Below are 19,115 nucleotides of genomic sequence, written 5' to 3'. Positions count from 1 at the left end.
CCTTAGCTCCCCTGTCCCCCACACTCTTGTTAATTGGGTTAGATTTTGCTGTGGGTCTCAGTGCCTGACGCCCCGTAATTATTGTCAGCAGAGCTGCCAGACTGATAATTAACAAAATGACCAGCCTTTCTTTGAAATGGCCAGAATTGCAGGCTTGCAAGAAAAAAGGCATTTGGTGGTGGTGGGGGGGGGGGTACCTGAACCCTGCCTGCTGTCCAAGGCGGCCTGACCCATCACAGATTTCCTTCACTAACAATACACATTCCTGGGACTTCCCTGGTGGTCCAGTGGTTAAGACTCCACGCTTCCACTGCAGGGGGCGCATGTTTGATCCCTGGTCGGGGAACTGAGATCCCGCATGCCCCTCGGCGCGGCCAAAACAAAAAAACAAAAAAACCCCACATTCCTGAGCCCCTGCTACACACACCGGGCCCAGGGGAGACAGCAGGGAGCAAACGGGCCAAAATGCCTGCCCTCATGGAGCTTACACACCAGTGGGAACGTCAGATATAAACACAGCAAATGAGTACAGCACGGACTGTGACAGAGCGGGTAGCACTGTGGATAAAAAGAAAGGAGGCAAGGTGGGTAGGGAGAACGGGGGTGGCATTTGAATAGGATGGTCAAGGAAGGCCCCCGAGAAGCTGACGTCTGAGCAAAGACTTAAAAGAAGCACAGTTTACTAGAGGAGTTGGTATTGTTTGTCATAGAGAAACCCTGGAACCATCTCAAATATCCATCAACAAGAGGATGGCTTAGTAGACTGTGAAAATGTTCACACTATGTAATGGTTTCTAAATTAATGACATATATATACATATATATGTACACACATATATGTATATAAAACCATTGAAAAACCTCTAGAAAGTTCTGTCTGCCTCATATTGGGTCTAGGTCTGTTCCCCAAAGCCCTCACCCTCTGCTCTGACCTCCTACCAGGGATTAGCCCTTCAGAGAGTTGCAGGCAGAAGATAGCTGCCACTTCCCCTTCTCCAGTGTTCTAGAAGCCAGGCTTCTACTTGACCTCCTGGGGCAGGGGGCCTGGGTGAGGAGAGCGGCGGCTCTGGGAACCCCAGTCAAATCTGGAGCACACCAGAGGTGTTTGCAGAGGTGTCAGGGTTGAGGGTGGGCCATCCAGGGTTCCTAGATTCGTGAATTCACCCCACCCCAGGCGATTCTAACCTCCTGCAACCTCTCTTCTCCAGCCCTGACCAGTTTCGAGGTGGTGATTCAGTATGGCCTAGCCACACCCGAGGGCCTGGCTGTAGACTGGATCGCAGGCAACATCTACTGGGTGGAGAGTAACCTGGACCAGATTGAGGTGGCCAAGCTGGATGGGACCCTTCGGACCACGCTGCTGGCCGGTGACATTGAGCACCCAAGGGCGATTGCACTGGATCCCCGGGATGGGTGAGGACCCCGCCCAGCCCTGTTCTGGTCTCATGACCCCCCTGAAGCCTCGTTCGGCCGGGCCGGGCGTAGCTGCCTCCTCAATGCTATTTGCTCCCTCCGGCCTTCACCAAGGATCCTAGCAGAGCCCCTTCCCCGGGCCTCGCCCTTGGCCATCCTGACCCCCTCCCCGCTCCCCAGGATCTTGTTTTGGACGGACTGGGATGCCAGCCTGCCCCGCATCGAGGCAGCCTCCATGAGTGGGGCTGGGCGCCGCACCATCCACCGGGAGACGGGCTCTGGGGGCTGGCCCAACGGGCTCACCGTGGATTACCTGGAGAAGCGCATCCTCTGGATCGACGCCAGGTCGGCACCGGCGCCTCATCCAGGAGGCCTCCATCCTCCCCTCCTCCGTAGGGACGGGGTGGAGCCAAGGGTCCCAGGACCCGGCAGCCATGAGGGCCTCCATCCTCCCCTCCTCCGTAGGGACAGGGTGGAGCCAAGGGTCCCAGGACCCGGCAGCCATGAGGGTGGTGAGAAGACCCGGGGGAGCTGGAGCCAGAGCCACACGGCCAAGGGCCCAGGAAGAGGACTGAGTGAGGGGAGAGTCTGGGCTGGGGAAGAGGTGCAGATGGAAGAGGGTAGAGGCAGGGCTGCCCCCTGCACGGGAGTGCCCGCCGAGGGCCGAAGTGCAACGCCATCCTCACTCACACATCTGTGTGCTCTCCTAGGGACTCTTGTCTGCCCAGGGAGAGGGGAGACTTTTTCTAGGTGGTGTCCCCAAAGGGGGCCCCTTTTTCTAGTCTTCACCACAGCCCTGTGTGCTAACAGCAGCCCTGGGAAGAAGCAAGCTGAAAGACCTGGGTCAGGGGAATTGGGGTCAGAGCTGGGATCCCAGACCTCGAGCCACGTGGTTCCTGCTCCACAGGGTGCCGTGGGCTGGGGCATGGAGGGTGGGAGCCCCAGGCCACGTGCCCCGAGGTCTGAGGTCCCCACCCGGCTCCTCACTCTGCCCCGACCACGCTCTCAGGTCAGACGCCATTTATTCAGCCCGTTACGACGGCTCCGGTCACATGGAGGTGCTTCGGGGACACGAGTTCCTGTCGCACCCGTTTGCAGTGACACTGTACGGTGGCGAGGTGTACTGGACGGACTGGCGGACAAACACGCTGGCCAAGGCCAACAAGTGGACCGGCCACAATGTCACCGTGGTACAGAGGACCAACACCCAGCCCTTCGACCTGCAGGTGTATCACCCCTCCCGGCAGCCCATGGGTAAGGGACCAGAAAGGGGCCAGCAGCCTCTGTAGAAGCTTCCAAGAGAGGAGGGGTCTATGCTGGGGCGGTGGGGGTGAGCCAGCCTGCTGACAGAGGCGGGCCTGGCAGCAGCGATGCTGGGACAGGAAGGGGAGTGGAGAGGGTGAAGGCCAGGTGAGCAGGGCCAGTAGGGTCACTGGATGCTCTTGCTTTCCCCTGCCCTCCCAGCTCCCAACCCCTGTGAGGCCAATGGGGGCCGGGGCCCCTGCTCCCACCTGTGCCTCATCAACTACAACCGGACGGTTTCCTGCGCCTGCCCGCACCTCATGAAGCTCCACAAGGACAGCACCACCTGCTATGGTAGGAGGCCCCCCTCCAGAGCTGGGGTAAACCAAGGCTGAAGGGGAAAGGGTCAGGTACCCAAGCTCCAGGTTCTAAGTGAAGGTCGGCAGTCTCAGCTGGGAGGATCCTGAACGGAGAGGCTCCAGAGACAGCTGCTGTAGGAAGAGGCTGGCACTCCGGCAGGAAGGTTATGCCCAACAGGGTCTCCCTGATAGCCAAGGGCCAGCAGCAAACAGAAGGAACCAGGAGAATCCGGGGGGGGGGGGTGGGAAGCGTGGAGGCAGGGGGCTGCTGTCAGTGACCTGCCCCGTGCCCACAGAGTTTAAGAAGTTCCTGCTGTACGCACGTCAGATGGAGATCCGGGGCGTGGACCTGGACGCCCCCTACTACAACTACATCATCTCCTTCACGGTGCCTGATATTGACAACGTCACGGTGCTGGACTACGACGCCCGAGAGCAGCGCGTTTACTGGTCCGACGTGCGGACCCAGGCCATCAAGCGGGCCTTCATCAACGGCACAGGCGTGGAGACGGTTGTCTCTGCAGGTTCTGTCCTGGCCCTGGAACCCCTACTGGGCATGGGTACCCCCCAACCCCGCCCTCGCTCCCAACCCTGGTCCTAGCCCCACTCCCTGGTCCCCTTGGTCCTGATGTTCCTTCTCCAAATTCTTTTCCCTCTCTGGCTCCAGTCCTGGTTTCATGATCCCTGTTCCCCCAGAAACCAGGCTGGCCCCTCCCCGCGAGCCTCCTGACCTGTGTCCTGAAAACACCCAATCACAACTCCCCACTGTGTCCCCAGACTTGCCAAATGCCCATGGGCTGGCTGTCGACTGGGTGTCCCGAAACCTGTTCTGGACAAGCTATGACACCAACAAGAAGCAGATCAACGTGGCCCGGCTGGACGGCTCCTTCAAGAATGCGGTGGTGCAGGGCTTGGAGCAGCCCCACGGCCTGGTTGTCCACCCGCTGCGTGGGTAGGCCCAGGGCCCAGGGTTGGGGAGCAGGGGGTGTGGGGTGGGGGAAGAAGAGGACTCTGACCCTCCCCTCCTGGCGCCCCCAGGAAGCTCTACTGGACGGACGGTGACAACATCAGCGTGGCCAACATGGACGGCAGCAACCGTACCCTGCTCTTCAGTGGCCAGAGGGGCCCTGTGGGTACGAGCTCACCCTGCTGCCCTGCAGCCCTGCCTCCCCTAGTTCCTCCACCAGGAGGTGCTCTCAGGGTTCTCCCCAGTTGTCACTCCATCTCCCCAAACTTCTGGCTTAGTACTTGCTCTCACCAGCCTCCTCCCAAAACCACACGCATACTCTGTACCTCACTCTGTATCCCCAGACGTGAGAGGCCCAGCTGGGTCAGGCTCCTGGATCCTGGCCCTGGTGCCATGCTCTCTGGCAGTGACACCCCCCTCCTCTTCCAGGCCTGGCTATCGACTTCCCTGAAAGCAAACTCTACTGGATCAGCTCCAAGAACCATACCATCAACCGCTGCAACCTGGACGGGAGTGGGCTAGAGGTCATCGACGCCATGCGGAACCAGCTGGGCAAGGCCACCGCCCTGGCCATCATGGGTGAGGGCCCCTGGGTGGGAGCAGGGACCAGAGCAGAGCAGGTGGGCCAGACTGGCCAGGAGACAGGGCTGGCCTGGGGGCGGGGCCTTCCCCAGGGTCTCATCTCCTCCTGCCACCACAGGGGACAAGCTGTGGTGGGCAGATCAGGTGTCAGAGAAGATGGGCACGTGCAACAAGGCTGACGGCTCGGGCGCCGTGGTCCTGCGGAACAGCACCACCCTGGTGATGCACATGAAGGTCTACGATGAGAGCATCCAGCTGGGTGAGGCGGGGGGCGAGGGGCAGGGGCAGTGGGATGGGGGTCACAGAGGTCGGGGCTGTGGCCAGGAGGGTCTGCAGGAACCCCTGGGCAAGTAAGCAAATGGGAGTGAAAATGGGGTAGGCTCTGCTCAACACCCAAGGGCCAGGGGCCCTGCAGGACAGAAGACCTGAGAGCTGGGTTGGGTGGTGACCCCCACAGGGTCCAGGGTAAAGGGGTGTGAGCCTGACACCGCGGTCCCGAGGAGAGCCACTAACACTTTCTCTCTGCCTCTCACCTGACCCCAGACCACGAGGGCACCAACCCCTGCAGCGTCAACAACGGCGACTGCTCCCAGCTCTGCCTGCCCACGTCGGAGTCCACCCGCTCCTGCATGTGCACAGCTGGCTACAGCCTCCGGAGTGGCCAGCAGGCCTGCGAGGGTCAGTGACCCTGCCCCTGCTCCCCGCCTTGACCCTGGCCCCCAACCCAACCCGACCCTTCCTACTCTACAGCCCACCTTCCTCTTCTCACCTTGGGGACAGGACCGAGTTCATGGTGTATTGAGTGTTCTCTGGGTTAGATGCTTAGCGCCCACTGTGCTCCCTGCCGTGGAGGAAGCCAGGGGGCAGAAGCCCCTGTCCCTGTGCTCTGCAGCCTTAACCAGGAGGGGCGACCAGCGTGAAGTGGCTCTGACTTCAGTAGGATTTTGGAGAAATAGACATCGGAGGGGGCGCCAGGGCCACTTCACGCCAGAGGTGTGCTGGCTGCTGGGTTTTATAGGGCACGTAGGATTTGAGTGTGTGGTTTGAAGAAGGGACGAGACGCAAGGCAAGGGGTCCAGAGCAATAGGAGGGTGTGTGCAGGGCCCTGAGGTGCCAACCCGCGTGGCGCAGGGTGTGGGGAGCCATGGGTGAGGCTGTGGGGTAGGCGGGGCTCCACGGGTTCTCAGCCAGGAGCACCTGGAAGGTGGTGTTTGGGGCAGATTAACCTGGCGGCAGAGAGCCGGCTGAGTGGGGGAGGGAGAAACCAAGGCAGTCAGACCAGTCAGGGGGCTGTTGGCCTGGGCTGGGGCTTAGCAGCTGGATTGAAGAGAAGGGATGAAACTCAGAGACATTTCAGAAGAACTTATCGACTGATTTACAAGCCTGCCCCAGGACAGCATTTCCCGAAGTGCACTCCTGGGAACCTCCCGCTTTGATGTGATAGATGTTATAGAAAGAAACACTGGGTTGAACAAAGTTTAAGTGTTTTTCTGCTGCACACTTTCTCAGAGCCTTGAATATGCTCACCTGCACAGAATTTTTCACGGGACGACTCTAGTGTTCGCGGTCTCCCCAAACTCACTCGACCATGAGTCCTTTTTTTCAGGGAGCCTGAGCAACCAGGACCCATTTAGGGGATTCATTTGAGGACAGGCTGTGTGAGGGGATAAAGGCAAGGGAGGATTCTAGGGTGCGTGGAGAGTGGCGCCTGGTAAGAAATGGGAAACTGGGAAGGAGACTGGCTCAGGAGCGAGGTGTCAGAGACAGGGGTGTGACACAGACCAGATGGATGAGGACAAAGAGGAAATTAAGGTGGAAACCTAGAGTTGGGAGTCACCCAGTCCTATTGTCCTCCCCAGATTCTCCCTAACACCTTTGGGGGTGCAGGGCTGTGTGGATTGAAGTGGGACTGGAGGGCAGAGCGCAGAGAGAAAGCCAGGTCTCTGCTGCCCTCTAGTGGGAACTGTAGGTCTCACAGGTGGTTCCCCAGAGCTGCGTGCTCCCCTTGCTCTCTCTCTCCCAGCCAGGTGACCTCCCTGCCCAAGCCCCCAGGCTAGAGTATGTGTTGAGGGGGGAGGTGTGATGGCTGGGAGAAGGTATCAAAAGGGTTTGAGGGTGACAGAAGCCAAGCTTAAGGGGTGTCAGCAAAGCCCATGCCCAAAGTGTCCTTGTGTTGCAGGTGTGGGCTCCTTTCTCCTGTACTCTGTGCATGAGGGAATCCGGGGAATCCCCCTGGATCCCAATGACAAGTCAGACGCCCTGGTCCCAGTGTCGGGGACCTCCCTGGCTGTCGGCATCGACTTCCATGCTGGTGAGACATTTGGTGGCAGGAGGGGGTGGGACATGACCTTCCCTTTGGGGTGGTGTGCTCTGGGGCTCCAGGGAGAGGCTGCCTGACCGCAGCTGGAAGGGGCGACGCTTACCACAGCTGCCCCTGCCCCGCTATGTCCGCTTCCAAGCCCCTGGTCCCCCCAGCTCTCAGTCCCCTCTATCCTTATCCCCTCGTGATTTTGACCTCCCACCTTCCCCCTACCTTGCTGAGCGTCCCCGTGTTGGCTCCTCCACCTCCAGAAAATGACACCATTTACTGGGTGGACATGGGCCTGAGTACCATCAGCCGGGCTAAGCGAGACCAGACGTGGCGTGAGGACGTGGTGACCAATGGCATTGGCCGCGTGGAGGGCATCGCAGTGGACTGGATCGCAGGTGAGTTGCGGAAGGGCTAAGGGGCTGCAGGTGAGGCGGAGGACTGGGGAAGTGGGATCTCAGAAGGAAGGGTCTGAGAAGAAGGTGTAGGCAGGAACAGATGGGGAGAAGCAGGGGTATCAGGGGGCTGGAGGGAACCAGGTGCCTCCATCCCCAGCCGACCCCTGAGCTCCCCCTTACTCCCTCCTCAGGCAACATCTACTGGACAGACCAGGGCTTTGACGTCATCGAGGTCGCCCGGCTCAATGGCTCTTTCCGCTACGTGGTCATCTCCCAGGGTCTGGACAAGCCCCGGGCAATCACTGTCCACCCGGAGAAGGGGTGAGGAGCTGGACAGGCTGACCACTCCTGGCTCTGGCCTGGCCCGGTCCCTCTGGCCACAGGCCCCCTCTCCTCCATGTTCTGGGGACTGACCCCCCCTCTTCCGCCTCCACCCCAGGTACTTGTTCTGGACTGAGTGGGGCCAGTATCCGCGTATTGAGCGGTCTCGCCTGGACGGCGCTGAGCGAGTGGTGCTGGTTAACGTCAGCATCAGCTGGCCCAACGGCATTTCCGTGGACTACCAGGTTTGGATGCAGGCTTGGCCCTGGGGCCGATGGGATGGACCCCGTACTCTGGGGGGCATCTCCCCTTACCCTGTGCCCTGCTCCCCGTTGAGTCTCGTGTGATGTGCCCATTGGTGGGTAGATGCAGACCCAAGGAGTCGTGGGGTCCTCTGGCCCAGCGCCCCACCCAGAGTAGGATTCCACCACCCCAGAAATGGCGGAGGGGGTCACTCAGAAGCGGGCACTGGAAGAATGCCGAGAGGTCGGCAGATCGGCATTTCAGGGAGCGGGAAGATGTGGAGGAAGGAGGGGAAAGACGAGAGAGGCAGGAGTGAGTGGGACGTGGGGACTGGCAGTGAAGCGGGTGCCTCCGGCCCGCAGGATGGGAAGCTATACTGGTGCGACGCCCGGACCGACAAGATCGAGCGGATCGACCTGGAGACGGGCGAGGACCGCGAGGTAGTTCTGTCCAGCAACAACATGGACATGTTCTCGGTGTCGGTGTTTGAGGAGTTCATCTACTGGAGTGACAGGTGGGCCACTGTCCTGGCCTTCCCCTGGGCCGTCCGTTCCCTCCCCCCGGCCCCGGATGACGTCCTGCTCGTGGCCCTTGCCTTCCCCCAGGACTCACGCCAACGGCTCCATCAAGCGCGGGAGCAAGGACAACGCCACAGACTCCGTGCCCCTGCGAACGGGCATCGGCGTCCAGCTCAAAGACATCAAAGTCTTCAACCGGGACCGACAGAAAGGTGAGGCTGGGGCTCCGGGCTGGGCAGGAGAGGCCGGAGGGCCCCACCTGGGAGCCCAGAGTGGGAAGGGCTGGGAGAGAACTTAGACCCACAGGACACCCTCTAGGGTCCCACGAGGCTGAGGAGTTGAGCACAGGGGCCTGGAGGGTTGTCTGAACTGGGGATACCGAGGCAGAGCCGGGCGCCAACCAGAGTTTCCACCTCGGCTGAGATGACAGAGGCACCTCTGTAACCTCCGCCTTCCCGGTTTCCCCCCACCCCCAGGCACCAATGTGTGTGCGGTGGCCAACGGCGGGTGCCAGCAGCTGTGCCTGTACCGGGGGGGCGGGCAGCGGGCCTGCGCCTGCGCCCACGGGATGCTGGCTGAAGATGGGGCGTCGTGCCGCGAGTACGCAGGCTACCTGCTCTACTCGGAGCGCACCATCCTCAAGAGCATCCACCTGTCGGATGAGCGCAACCTCAACGCGCCGGTGCAGCCCTTCGAGGACCCTGAGCACATGAAGAACGTCATCGCTCTGGCCTTCGACTACCGAGCAGGCACCTCCCCGGGCACCCCCAACCGCATCTTCTTCAGCGACATCCACTTTGGGAACATCCAGCAGATCAATGACGATGGCTCGGGCAGGACCACCATTGTGGAGAGTGAGCCCAGACTTCCATTCTTCCCAGCAAGTGGAGGGGGCAGTGCAGGGAGGGTCAGCACAGACTCAGGGTAGAGAAGCCGCAGACACCAGCCAGCCCACCCCTGCCCCGGATCGGAATCCCACCTGCCTCGGTGTCCCTGACATACGGCCACTGAATCACACTGCACCCATTGCAGTTACTTGAAAGTCTCTCCTCAACTGGAGGCAGAGTTGGCCCCCTCTGGTCCTGGTTCTGCCCCCAGGCTACACAGAATAAGCCGAAGCTCTCCTCTGTGTGTCCGCTGCTCACAGAACAGGTTGCAGAGATGGGGCGGGTGTGACCCCAGACACAGAATTTTAGTCACTTGGGCGAGTTTTCTGTGCTCTCTCAGCCTCAGATGGCTCGCCAGTGCACAGAGACAGGATGACTTGAGACGACAGGTGGGAGAGCTTAGCTCGGCACAGGGCACATTGTGTGAGCTCCATAAAGGGTGGGGGGGTTAGAGCTGTCATCCTAGGACAGCCTTTCAGCTCTTTGAAAACTGCTATTTTATTCCACTAGTTTTCTCTTCTCCGGGCTGGATGCTCCTAGGTCCTTTGACTCATTCATTTGTCCATGCATTTATCACTCCTGTCCGTAAAGACCTGCCAGGCGCGGAACTAGGTGCCGGGTATACAGTGGTGATAAAAACAGACCTGTCTTTCAACCTCCTTGGCCCTTTTCTGCCTCACAGAATCCAGTCCCCACATCTGTCTAAAAATGTAGTGTCCAAAGCTAAACTCGATACTCTGTAATCGTAGCTTGATCGGGAGAGACTGGCAGAAGTGTCCCCTCTCTCCGGGCCATTGTTTGGGCTACAATACTTCTATTAATACAGCTTTCTGGCAACCACATCGCCAGACAGCTTGAAGTCACTGAAACCCCTGAGGCTTTTTCTCTTAACCTAAGTTCTGCTACGTCTCTTTCATCATGCACTTAGTTCTTAACCTGAGCCTAAGATGTCTACCAGACAATTCAGTTCAGGGTCTTTTTAAGTAGGAAGCTCCCCAGTACAGCCCACGTGGGATCTGATTTACTGAAATCCAGTTTGCGCCCAACTTGGTAGAACTTGAGCTCCAGGAAGTGTGACCACAGCATAAAGCCAAATCTATCCAGCCGTGGGAGGACACAGAAAGAAGGGTTGGGGGATGGACCATGGATCATTTGGGTGGGAAATAGGGGGGTGCAGAAGGGGCTGGGGGCACCGAGGGCCACACCCACACACACTCTCCAGCTCCCACACTTCCCATCCAGCCCCACATACGCCAAGGGAGAGGGTGCCCCAGGCCATCCCCTTAGCGTGGGGATGCCCAGGCTGCCCCTTCGCTCTGCTCTCTGGCCCTGTCCTGACCCATCGCTGCTCCTGTCTCCTCACAGACGTGGGTTCTGTGGAAGGCCTGGCCTATCACCGTGGCTGGGATACTCTCTACTGGACAAGCTACACGACATCCACCATCACCCGCCACACGGTGGACCAGACCCGCCCAGGGGCCTTCGAGCGTGAGACGGTCATCACCATGTCTGGAGACGACCACCCACGGGCCTTTGTGCTGGATGAGTGCCAGAAGTGAGCTGCGGGCCCAGGGCATGGGGACAGTGGGCCACAGGGTGGCAGGAACTGCCCCTAGGCAGACCAGGAAAGGGGATGCAGGAGCAGGAGAGGCTGGCTCTAACCTGAGCTCAGCCACTTCCTTGCTGTGTGACCTTAGACCAGCTGCGTGACCTCTCTGAGCTTTGGTTTCCTCATCTGTAATATGAGGACAATAGCATTTCAGGTGCCTCATCAAGGGGAGGATGAGAGAGCTGTGGAGGACCCTCTGGCCTGGTGATTAATTGATTCATTCATCAGAGAGCCGTGTTCAAGGCACATAGTGGGTCCTCTGTCTTTCTGGGTCTCCAAGCTTCAAGCAAAGGTTGTTCACTGAACGCCTGTTGTGTGGAAGCCTTGAGCTGGGCCCATTCAAGCCACCTAGCTGGGGAGAGAAACCACTGGTGGGAAACTGCTGACCGCACAGGGCTGGATACGATGACCAAGAGGCAGCACGGGGGCGGTGGGTTGGCACAGGGCCTGGAATTGCAAAGGCCAGGGAAGGGCAGCCGGATAAGGGCTTTGAGCAAGCGTCACAGGAGGGAGGGCTCCAGGCAGGGAAGGACGGCAAGGGGCCTCAGCCACCCAGCCCAGTTGAGGGGCTGGGGCTGGGGGTGCGGGGGGGTGCCGGGGGGGTGCCGGGGGACAGGCTTGAGGAAGCCCAGGAGGCTGGGCTAAGGTTGCCACGGGAGAATTTGGGAGGAAACCCCCCGGCATGGTACACACCCCCAGCCTCCACTCTGCTCTCCTGCAGGGGCAGCCCCCGGCCCCATCACATGGACCTCTAGTGAGCCCCCAGCCTCACCTTAGGACTGCTGGCCCACATTCTAGCAAAACGTTTTTCCCCTGGATTTAGCAGCGCTTGGAATGTTTTCCCAAAGCTTTACTCGGAAACTAAGGAACAAACAAAACCCAAAAGCAGCTACTTAGAAACAGTGAGTGCACCAAACCTAGATTCCTTACCCTGATGTAACTCACGCCTGGCCCAAAGCCGGCCTGCCCAACACCGCCAACCAGCTCGCTCGAGGGTCCTTCCTGCCTCAGTCCTGTCCCCCACGTACGCGGCTCATGACGGAGATCCCGTCTTCCCCGCTGTGACCCTCGGCGGCTTCACCTGCCTGGGCCTGGCCCCCCCGGGCCCGTCCCTCGTGAGCCTGGAGCCTCCATGGAGGGGCCGTGCTCTGGGCCCCCCGGCCTGCCTCTCATGTTTGATTCAGAGCCGATTAATTTCCTTTGCTCTGAGCTCCGGGGACTCAGTCCTTCACTCGGCAAATGGGTTTTGAGAGCCAGCGACGTGCTGAGGATCCGATGGGGAGCAGGGTTGTGTCAGCCCTTTGTCGGCATATTTGATTCTTGCCCTCACGAGGCTGCAGGGAGCTCCATGAGTGGGTGACGAGGACCTGACCCAGGCTGGAAGTCAGGGAATGTATTCTCAAGGGGGCAATGCATGAGCCAGGTCTGCGAGACGACAGGGTGAACTGAAGCCGGGCAGGGCACAGGAGAAAGAGCCGAACTGTCTGGGAGAGGCCCTCCCTTGGCCAGAAGGAGCGAGCACTTTGGAGGAACGGGAGGGAGCCAGTGTGGAGGGGGCAGCGGCCTCCCCCAGCCCGGTTAGAAAGTCACCGCAACCCTGGGTGCTGACTGCCTGCCCCTCAGGAAAGCCTCCCCACCATTCCCCACGGCCCTTTCCCGGGGAGTGGTTTTACCAAAGTTGGAATCCACAGTGACAGCACGGATTGTTCTGCCACGTGGAGCAGTTTATAATGATAGGAGGAAAGCCGCTTCCCAGCACAGAGTGTGCTGTACCTGAGGGTGTGGGTGTCCCTGATGGGGAGGAAGATGACACTAGCAGCTGCCTTGGGACACCCGTTTTCTCTTGTGGAGGCCAGAGGGTGATGCCTCCATCTGCACCCATCCTGATTCCAGGAACCACCAGAACCCCGCCCGTTCCCCTGATGAGGCCTTTAAAACCAGAGCTGTATCCTCATGGGCTCAGGAGCAGCCAGCACCTCCCTAATGGGAGGGAAGCATCCTTTTCCTACCTGAGCACAGTGGCAAGATGGAGAGACGGGGGAGGGGGAGTGTTCAAAAGAGTGAGACCTGGAGAGGTTTGAGGAGATAAGTCCAGCAGCTCTGCAAGACACCTCTGTAGCCAGAACAGCAGAAGGATGAGGGACACAGGGGTCTGGGGGTTGGGAGGCAGAGGGCAGGTCCTGTGAGGGAACTGAAAAGCGGATCTGGCTTTGGTGTAGCTCAATGCTTTCCAAAGTCCAGGGTGCATGAGGGTGGCCTGGGGAGTGCTGGCACGTCTGGTTCCCTGGCCTCACGCTACCCTAACTGCACGTGAATCTCCAGGACAAAGACCCAGGAATCGCCATCCAATGCAGGTGGTCTGAGGACCACACTCACACCGGTGTAGTGCTTGACCAGCCCGGGGGTCTTCCACACCCACCTCTGGGGCCTCGCCACCACCCCCACCCGAGAAGCACTGCATGGCTGGGCGTTCCCACCACCTCCTTCACTGAAAGGAAGCCGAGGCTCAGAGGGGCCAAGAGGGATGCTTAGGTCAGAGCTGGTAAGGGGCAAAGCTGAGGCTCAGATCCCAAATATGCAAAGGCCTTAAATTATGGAGAAGGCGATTCTTGGGAACTTGATGGTAGAATCCATGCATCCCCAGGACCTAGGACACACTAGACACTCAACGGTTTCCTGAATGCCAGGAGAAGAGAGAAATGAAGGAAAAAGTAATAGAAAATTCTCACATAGAACACACAGCTGTCGTTTAATCCTCAGACCACTCTATGGGGCAGGTAGTAGTAGTATTCCTATTTCATAGAGTGGGAAACTGAGGCACACAGGGGTTAAGTAACTTGCTAAGGTTCCTAGGTGGTCAGTGCTGGAGCCGGGATTGGAACCCCAGAGGCTGACTCACTTGGCTACGTTGTCTCAGTAAACGTAGGTGGCCGTTTCATAGACACTGAGAAGCACTTGTGCACATACACACACACACACACGCACACACACACGCACACACACATGCAAGCTGTCTGTGTGGCAGCCCTTCCCAGGCACTGGGGCTGTGTTGGCCTTGGTGGCTCTGAGGTTGCCTGTGGTGCAACCTCAGGTGTCTAGGTGACACTCTGGCTGACCCCCGGGTCTGGCTGTCTGCACGCCCAGGCCTGCTCCGTCCATGGCGGACTCCCTGGCTTTGAGTCCTGATCTCCGTGGCACTCTCTCCCCACAGCCTGATGTTCTGGACCAATTGGAACGAGCAGCACCCCAGCATCATGCGGGCAGCCCTGTCAGGAGCCAACGTCCTGACTCTCATCGAGAAGGACATCCGCACCCCCAATGGCCTGGCCATCGACCACCGGGCCGAGAAGCTCTACTTCTCCGACGCTACCCTAGACAAGATCGAACGGTGCGAGTATGACGGCTCCCATCGCTATGTGAGTCTCCGGGGCAGGCGGGACGGGCGGCGCGAGGGGGCTGACGCTGGGCTACTGCCGGTCAGCCAGGGAGGAGATTGCCCAGGCACGGAGCAGGAGAAAGGGAGGTCACCTGACATGGTGGGAAGAGCCAGGGGGACAGTGGGGAGTCCCAGTCAGACCCTGACCTTGCCACTTCGCCATCCTCAGCCTTCCAGGCTTGGTTTCCTCAGCAGTTAAATGAGGAAGGTGATCACAGGTCTCTGCAAATCCTGCCCCTTCTGCGACTGTGTCTAAGGAGCCGGGCCCCTGGTCCCTGGAGCCAGCTGCAGGGGGTGGAGGTGGGGGCGAGAGTGATCCCTTTGACGGGCTGATGCTGTCTCCCCAGGTGATCCTGAAGTCAGAGCCCGTCCACCCCTTCGGGTTGGCTGTGTATGGGGAGCACATCTTCTGGACCGACTGGGTGCGGCGGGCCGTGCAACGGGCCAACAAGTACGTGGGCAGTGACATGAAGCTGCTGCGCGTGGACATCCCCCAGCAGCCCATGGGCATCATCGCCGTGGCCAATGATACCAACAGCTGTGAGTGGGGCCGCTGCCACCAGCCTTGCTCTCCTGCCCACTGTGCCAGCATGTACACACACACGCACACATACACACAACTGGTCTGATTCACATCTTTGGACACCCCCAGCACACGCTCTAGCCATTCTTCCCACTCAGAACCACACCTACCCGCCAGAACCTGATCTCACACCCGTCCCAGGCGCTGCCTACTCCACCCTCTGTGTACACGTGCACAGACACGGTCCCACACTGGCTTGACGACCAAGGGTCCCACACACAGATCTGCAGCCGTCCCGGCCTCTCACACACTCCTCACACGTGCCCCGGGGTGCCCACCACTACACACACGACCTTAGGCTTGACTCTCCCCAGAGTACGGCTCAGAGCCCCAATCACCCCACCTAAGAGCCCACACGTCCTCAACCTCAGGCTCACCCAAACGCTCCCACCCGGCCTTCCCACGGCAGCCCCCGCCCCAGCCGTGAGCCACCGTGTCACAGGCGGCGCCAGGAAGCTCAGCGAAGCTGTTGGGGGTAGGGGGGCGTCCTGCATGTGCACAGCAGAGGACGCGCTTAGCCCACTGTCCTCTATCCCTGCCTCAGGCGAACTCTCCCCTTGTCGCATCAACAACGGGGGCTGCCAGGACCTGTGTCTGCTCACTCACCAAGGCCATGTCAACTGCTCCTGCCGAGGGGGCCGCATCCTCCAGGACGACCTCAGCTGCCAGGGTGAGAGGGGGAGGAGGGAGGAGGGCACTGACGGGGGGCCCTGGGCGTAGATGGGGACCGTCTCCTCCCAGACTCTCTAGCAGCCCAGCCCCACAAAGCCTTTCATCATGGTGCGACAGGATGGCCTCAGTTCCTGGGGGGAGAGGCGTACGGGCACTCAGAGCCCCAAGGCCCTGCCTCAGGAAGCTCCCCCACCTTCCTCCCCAGCGGTGAATTCCTCGTGCCGAGCTCAAGATGAGTTCGAGTGTGCCAATGGCGAGTGCATCAACTTCAGCCTGACGTGCGACGGCGTCTCCCACTGCAAGGACAAGTCTGACGAGAAGCCGTCCTACTGCAGTAAGGAGCCTCCTCCAGCCCCAGAGCCCCTGCCCGCGCCCCCAGGCCCCCACCTCCTGAGTCACCAGCCTCAGCCTGCAGCAGGGCAGGGCGTGGGAGTGAGAGGAGCAAAAGCCGCCCCCCCGCAACCCCGACGGGAGAAGGAGTCGAGCCCCATGCCGGCCCGTAGCAAAGCCTCAAGTTTGTCAAGGGAGCAAACGCAGGACCTCTCATCAGAGGCAGCCCCTCCCCTGTAGCTACTGCTGACTGTGGCCTGCTCCCCGCTCTGCAGATACACGCCGCTGCAAGAAGACTTTCCGCCAGTGCAACAATGGGCGCTGTGTGTCCAACATGCTGTGGTGCAACGGAGCAGACGACTGCGGGGACGGTTCTGATGAGATTCCCTGCAACAGTGAGTGCGACCCGTGCCGGGCCTCGGACCGCCCCCAAGCCTGCCCCCCACCCACCCTTGCTGATCTTTGGTCCCCAGGCCCCAAGGAGTCTGGTTCAGGGCACTATATGATGGGGCTGGACAGGCGCTTTGGGCCGGGAGCCCTGGCCCCCGCAGGGAGGACCCCACCTGATGGCACCGGGTGGGTGCTCTTCTAGAGACGGCCTGTGGCGCGGGCGAATTCCGCTGCTGGGACGGCACCTGCATCGGGAACTCCAGTCGCTGCAACCAGTTTGTGGACTGTGAGGATGCCTCGGACGAGATGAACTGCAGTGAGCGATGGCCCTTTCCTGGGTGCCTCCTCGGGTGCCCTGTCCTCCTGCCCGGGCTCCTCTGCCTTCCCTCTGGCCCACGTGGCAGCCTCAGTCCCCTCCCAGTCTGCCCCAGGCCTGGGCTCCCTGAGACTCAGGGAGGGGCAGGGAGTGGAAAGTGTGGGCAGAGCACCACCCCCCACCCCCCACCGAACAACACGGTTCAACTTTCTAAAACGCTTGAAGGCTCCATATGGGCCAGCAGCTCTAAGGGAGGGTGTTTGGAGGGAACCTGGTGTCACCCCTCATCCTCGCCTTCGCCAGGCGCCACCGACTGCAGCAGCTACTTCCGCCTGGGGGTGAAGGGCGTGCGCTTCCAGCCCTGTGAGCGGACCTCCCTCTGCTACGCGCCCAGCTGGGTGTGCGATGGCGCGAACGACTGCGGGGACTACAGCGACGAGCGCGACTGCCCAGGTCCGACCCGCGGGCAGGTGTGCGGTGGGCGGCGGACCCCCGAGGTGGCTGTGCCTTCATGCCTCCCTCGCCCCCAGGTGTGAAGCGCCCCAGATGCCCCCTGAACTACTTCGCCTGCCCTAGTGGGCGCTGCATCCCCATGAGTTGGACGTGTGACAAGGAGGACGACTGTGAACACGGCGAGGATGAGACCCACTGCAGTGAGTGACCGCAAGCACCCACTCACCTGAGCTAGGCACCCAGAGGGCCTGTAGGGTTGGGGCTTCGCCTTAGCCACTGAGACCCTGTCCGGGCCCCACCTCTTGGTTCCCTCGCAGGAAATGCCCTCCTTTGAGAAGGGCACCCAGGGCTTCACCCTGTGCCCCTAACCCAGACCCTCAGGCTCTGAGATGGGGGCTGTCTCTCCAGCCCCTGCTGAGCCCCCCACAGGGGGTGCCGTGGGGGTGTCTCTCCCATCCGTCCTCTGGCGTCTACCTGCCGAGCTGCGTGACCCACCATCCCTCCCCCATCTAACTGTGGCTTCCGACTGCCCCAGACAAGTTCTGCTCAGAGGCCCAGTTTGAGTGCCAGAACCATCGCTGCATCTCCAAGCAGTGGCTGTGTGATGGCAGCGATGACTGCGGGGACGGCTCGGACGAGGCCGCTCACTGTGGTGAGAGGGGCCTGGGGTCTGGCTGGGGAGGTGGCCCCGGGAAGGGACGGGCCCCCCACGCACCCCACCAGCGACAGCACAGCAGTGGGCATGTCACCCCAGCTGCCTGGCCCTGCTCCTTCCGCTCTTGCGTCTCTCAGTGGCTCCCTGTTCCCTCCACAGAAGGCAAGACGTGCGGCCCCAGCTCCTTCTCCTGCCCGGGCACCCACGTGTGCGTCCCCGAGCGCTGGCTCTGTGACGGTGACAAGGACTGCGCTGACGGCGCTGACGAGAGCGTCACAGCCGGCTGCTGTGAGTGGTGGGGCCGTGGTCTCACTTTGCAGGAGGGGAGACCGAGGTCCAGGGGAGGAAGTGTTTCCGCGGGGGGTCACTCAGGCGGTCAGTGGCAGAGCCCTGTCTACAGCCCCGTCCAGCGCTCTGCCCATTCCACCACTCAGACCACAGGAAGGTCGGGGGGGAGACAGTCAGCAGCCGGGCGGTCGGGGGCTGAGGGGCCGTGTCCGCCTTTGTCCGCAGTGTACAACAGCACCTGTGAGGACCGCGAGTTCATGTGTCAGAACCGCCAGTGCATCCCCAAGCACTTCATGTGTGACCACGACCGGGACTGTGCCGACGGCTCTGACGAGTCCCCCGAGTGTGGTGAGCCCAGGGCCGCGGTGGGAGGGGCCCCGCCCTCCATGCACAGGCCGCCAGCCTCACCTGCCCCCTCCCACCGCAGAGTACCCGACCTGCGGCCCCAACGAGTTCCGCTGCGCCAACGGGCGCTGCCTGAGCTCCCGCCAGTGGGAGTGCGATGGTGAAAATGACTGCCACGACCAGAGCGACGAGGCCCCCAAGAACCCGCACTGCACCAGCCCAGGTGGGCCCCACGCGTGGCTCCCTCCCCACTCTCGGCCCCTGGCCCCGTCCCCCAGACTGCCCAGGACCCGGCTGACCCGCCACCTCCGTCCCCCCAGAGCACAAGTGCAACGCCTCCTCGCAGTTCCTGTGCAGCAGCGGGCGCTGCGTGGCCGAGGCGCTGCTTTGCAACGGTCAGGACGACTGCGGCGATGGCTCGGATGAGCGCGGCTGCCACGTCAACGAGTGCCTCAGCCGCAAGCTCAGCGGCTGCAGCCAGGACTGCGAGGACCTCAAGATTGGCTTCAAGGTGTGCTGTGCCCCGGGTGGGAGCCTCCACGCTCCCGAGCCTGGCCGGGACTCCTTTCTCCATCCCTCATTCATTTATTCATTGGTTCATTCATCCAACAGGGGCTAACTCAGCTCCTATCCTGCCAGGCAGTGTTCTAGGCACTGGGGGCCCAGCATTGAGCACAACAGAAATCTCTGCTTAGTTGGTTCTGCATCTGTTTGGGAGGTAGAGCCAGCAGGCTTTGCTGGCAGATGAGGTCAGGGGCACGAGAGAAGGAGGGGCACGCAGATGTCAAACAGGCGCCAGA

General features: G+C 60.9%; 1 protein-coding gene across 1 annotated transcript in view; it reads left to right on the top strand.

Annotated features, from left to right (window-relative positions):
- LRP1 (LDL receptor related protein 1) overlaps positions 1-19,115 on the top strand; it is a 79,563-nt gene that overhangs the window by 44,304 nt on the left and 16,144 nt on the right. Inside the window, 31 exon segments of the mRNA XM_032644886.1 lie at positions 1,209-1,413; positions 1,594-1,758; positions 2,423-2,667; positions 2,878-3,009; positions 3,311-3,538; positions 3,792-3,966; positions 4,053-4,147; positions 4,411-4,560; positions 4,682-4,822; positions 5,107-5,241; positions 6,743-6,874; positions 7,135-7,269; positions 7,461-7,590; positions 7,709-7,835; positions 8,196-8,347; positions 8,439-8,563; positions 8,828-9,205; positions 10,604-10,793; positions 14,059-14,263; positions 14,631-14,823; positions 15,411-15,536; positions 15,744-15,872; positions 16,144-16,263; positions 16,461-16,574; positions 16,878-17,027; positions 17,105-17,227; positions 17,563-17,679; positions 17,842-17,970; positions 18,196-18,318; positions 18,398-18,538; positions 18,636-18,826. Of these exon segments, the coding sequence (XP_032500777.1) occupies positions 1,209-1,413; positions 1,594-1,758; positions 2,423-2,667; positions 2,878-3,009; positions 3,311-3,538; positions 3,792-3,966; positions 4,053-4,147; positions 4,411-4,560; positions 4,682-4,822; positions 5,107-5,241; positions 6,743-6,874; positions 7,135-7,269; positions 7,461-7,590; positions 7,709-7,835; positions 8,196-8,347; positions 8,439-8,563; positions 8,828-9,205; positions 10,604-10,793; positions 14,059-14,263; positions 14,631-14,823; positions 15,411-15,536; positions 15,744-15,872; positions 16,144-16,263; positions 16,461-16,574; positions 16,878-17,027; positions 17,105-17,227; positions 17,563-17,679; positions 17,842-17,970; positions 18,196-18,318; positions 18,398-18,538; positions 18,636-18,826 (4,901 nt within the window).

Source organism: Phocoena sinus, chromosome 10 (assembly GCF_008692025.1).
Source record: "Phocoena sinus isolate mPhoSin1 chromosome 10, mPhoSin1.pri, whole genome shotgun sequence".
NCBI lineage: Eukaryota > Metazoa > Chordata > Mammalia > Artiodactyla > Phocoenidae > Phocoena > Phocoena sinus.
This window is presented reverse-complemented; position numbering and strand designations above follow the sequence as displayed.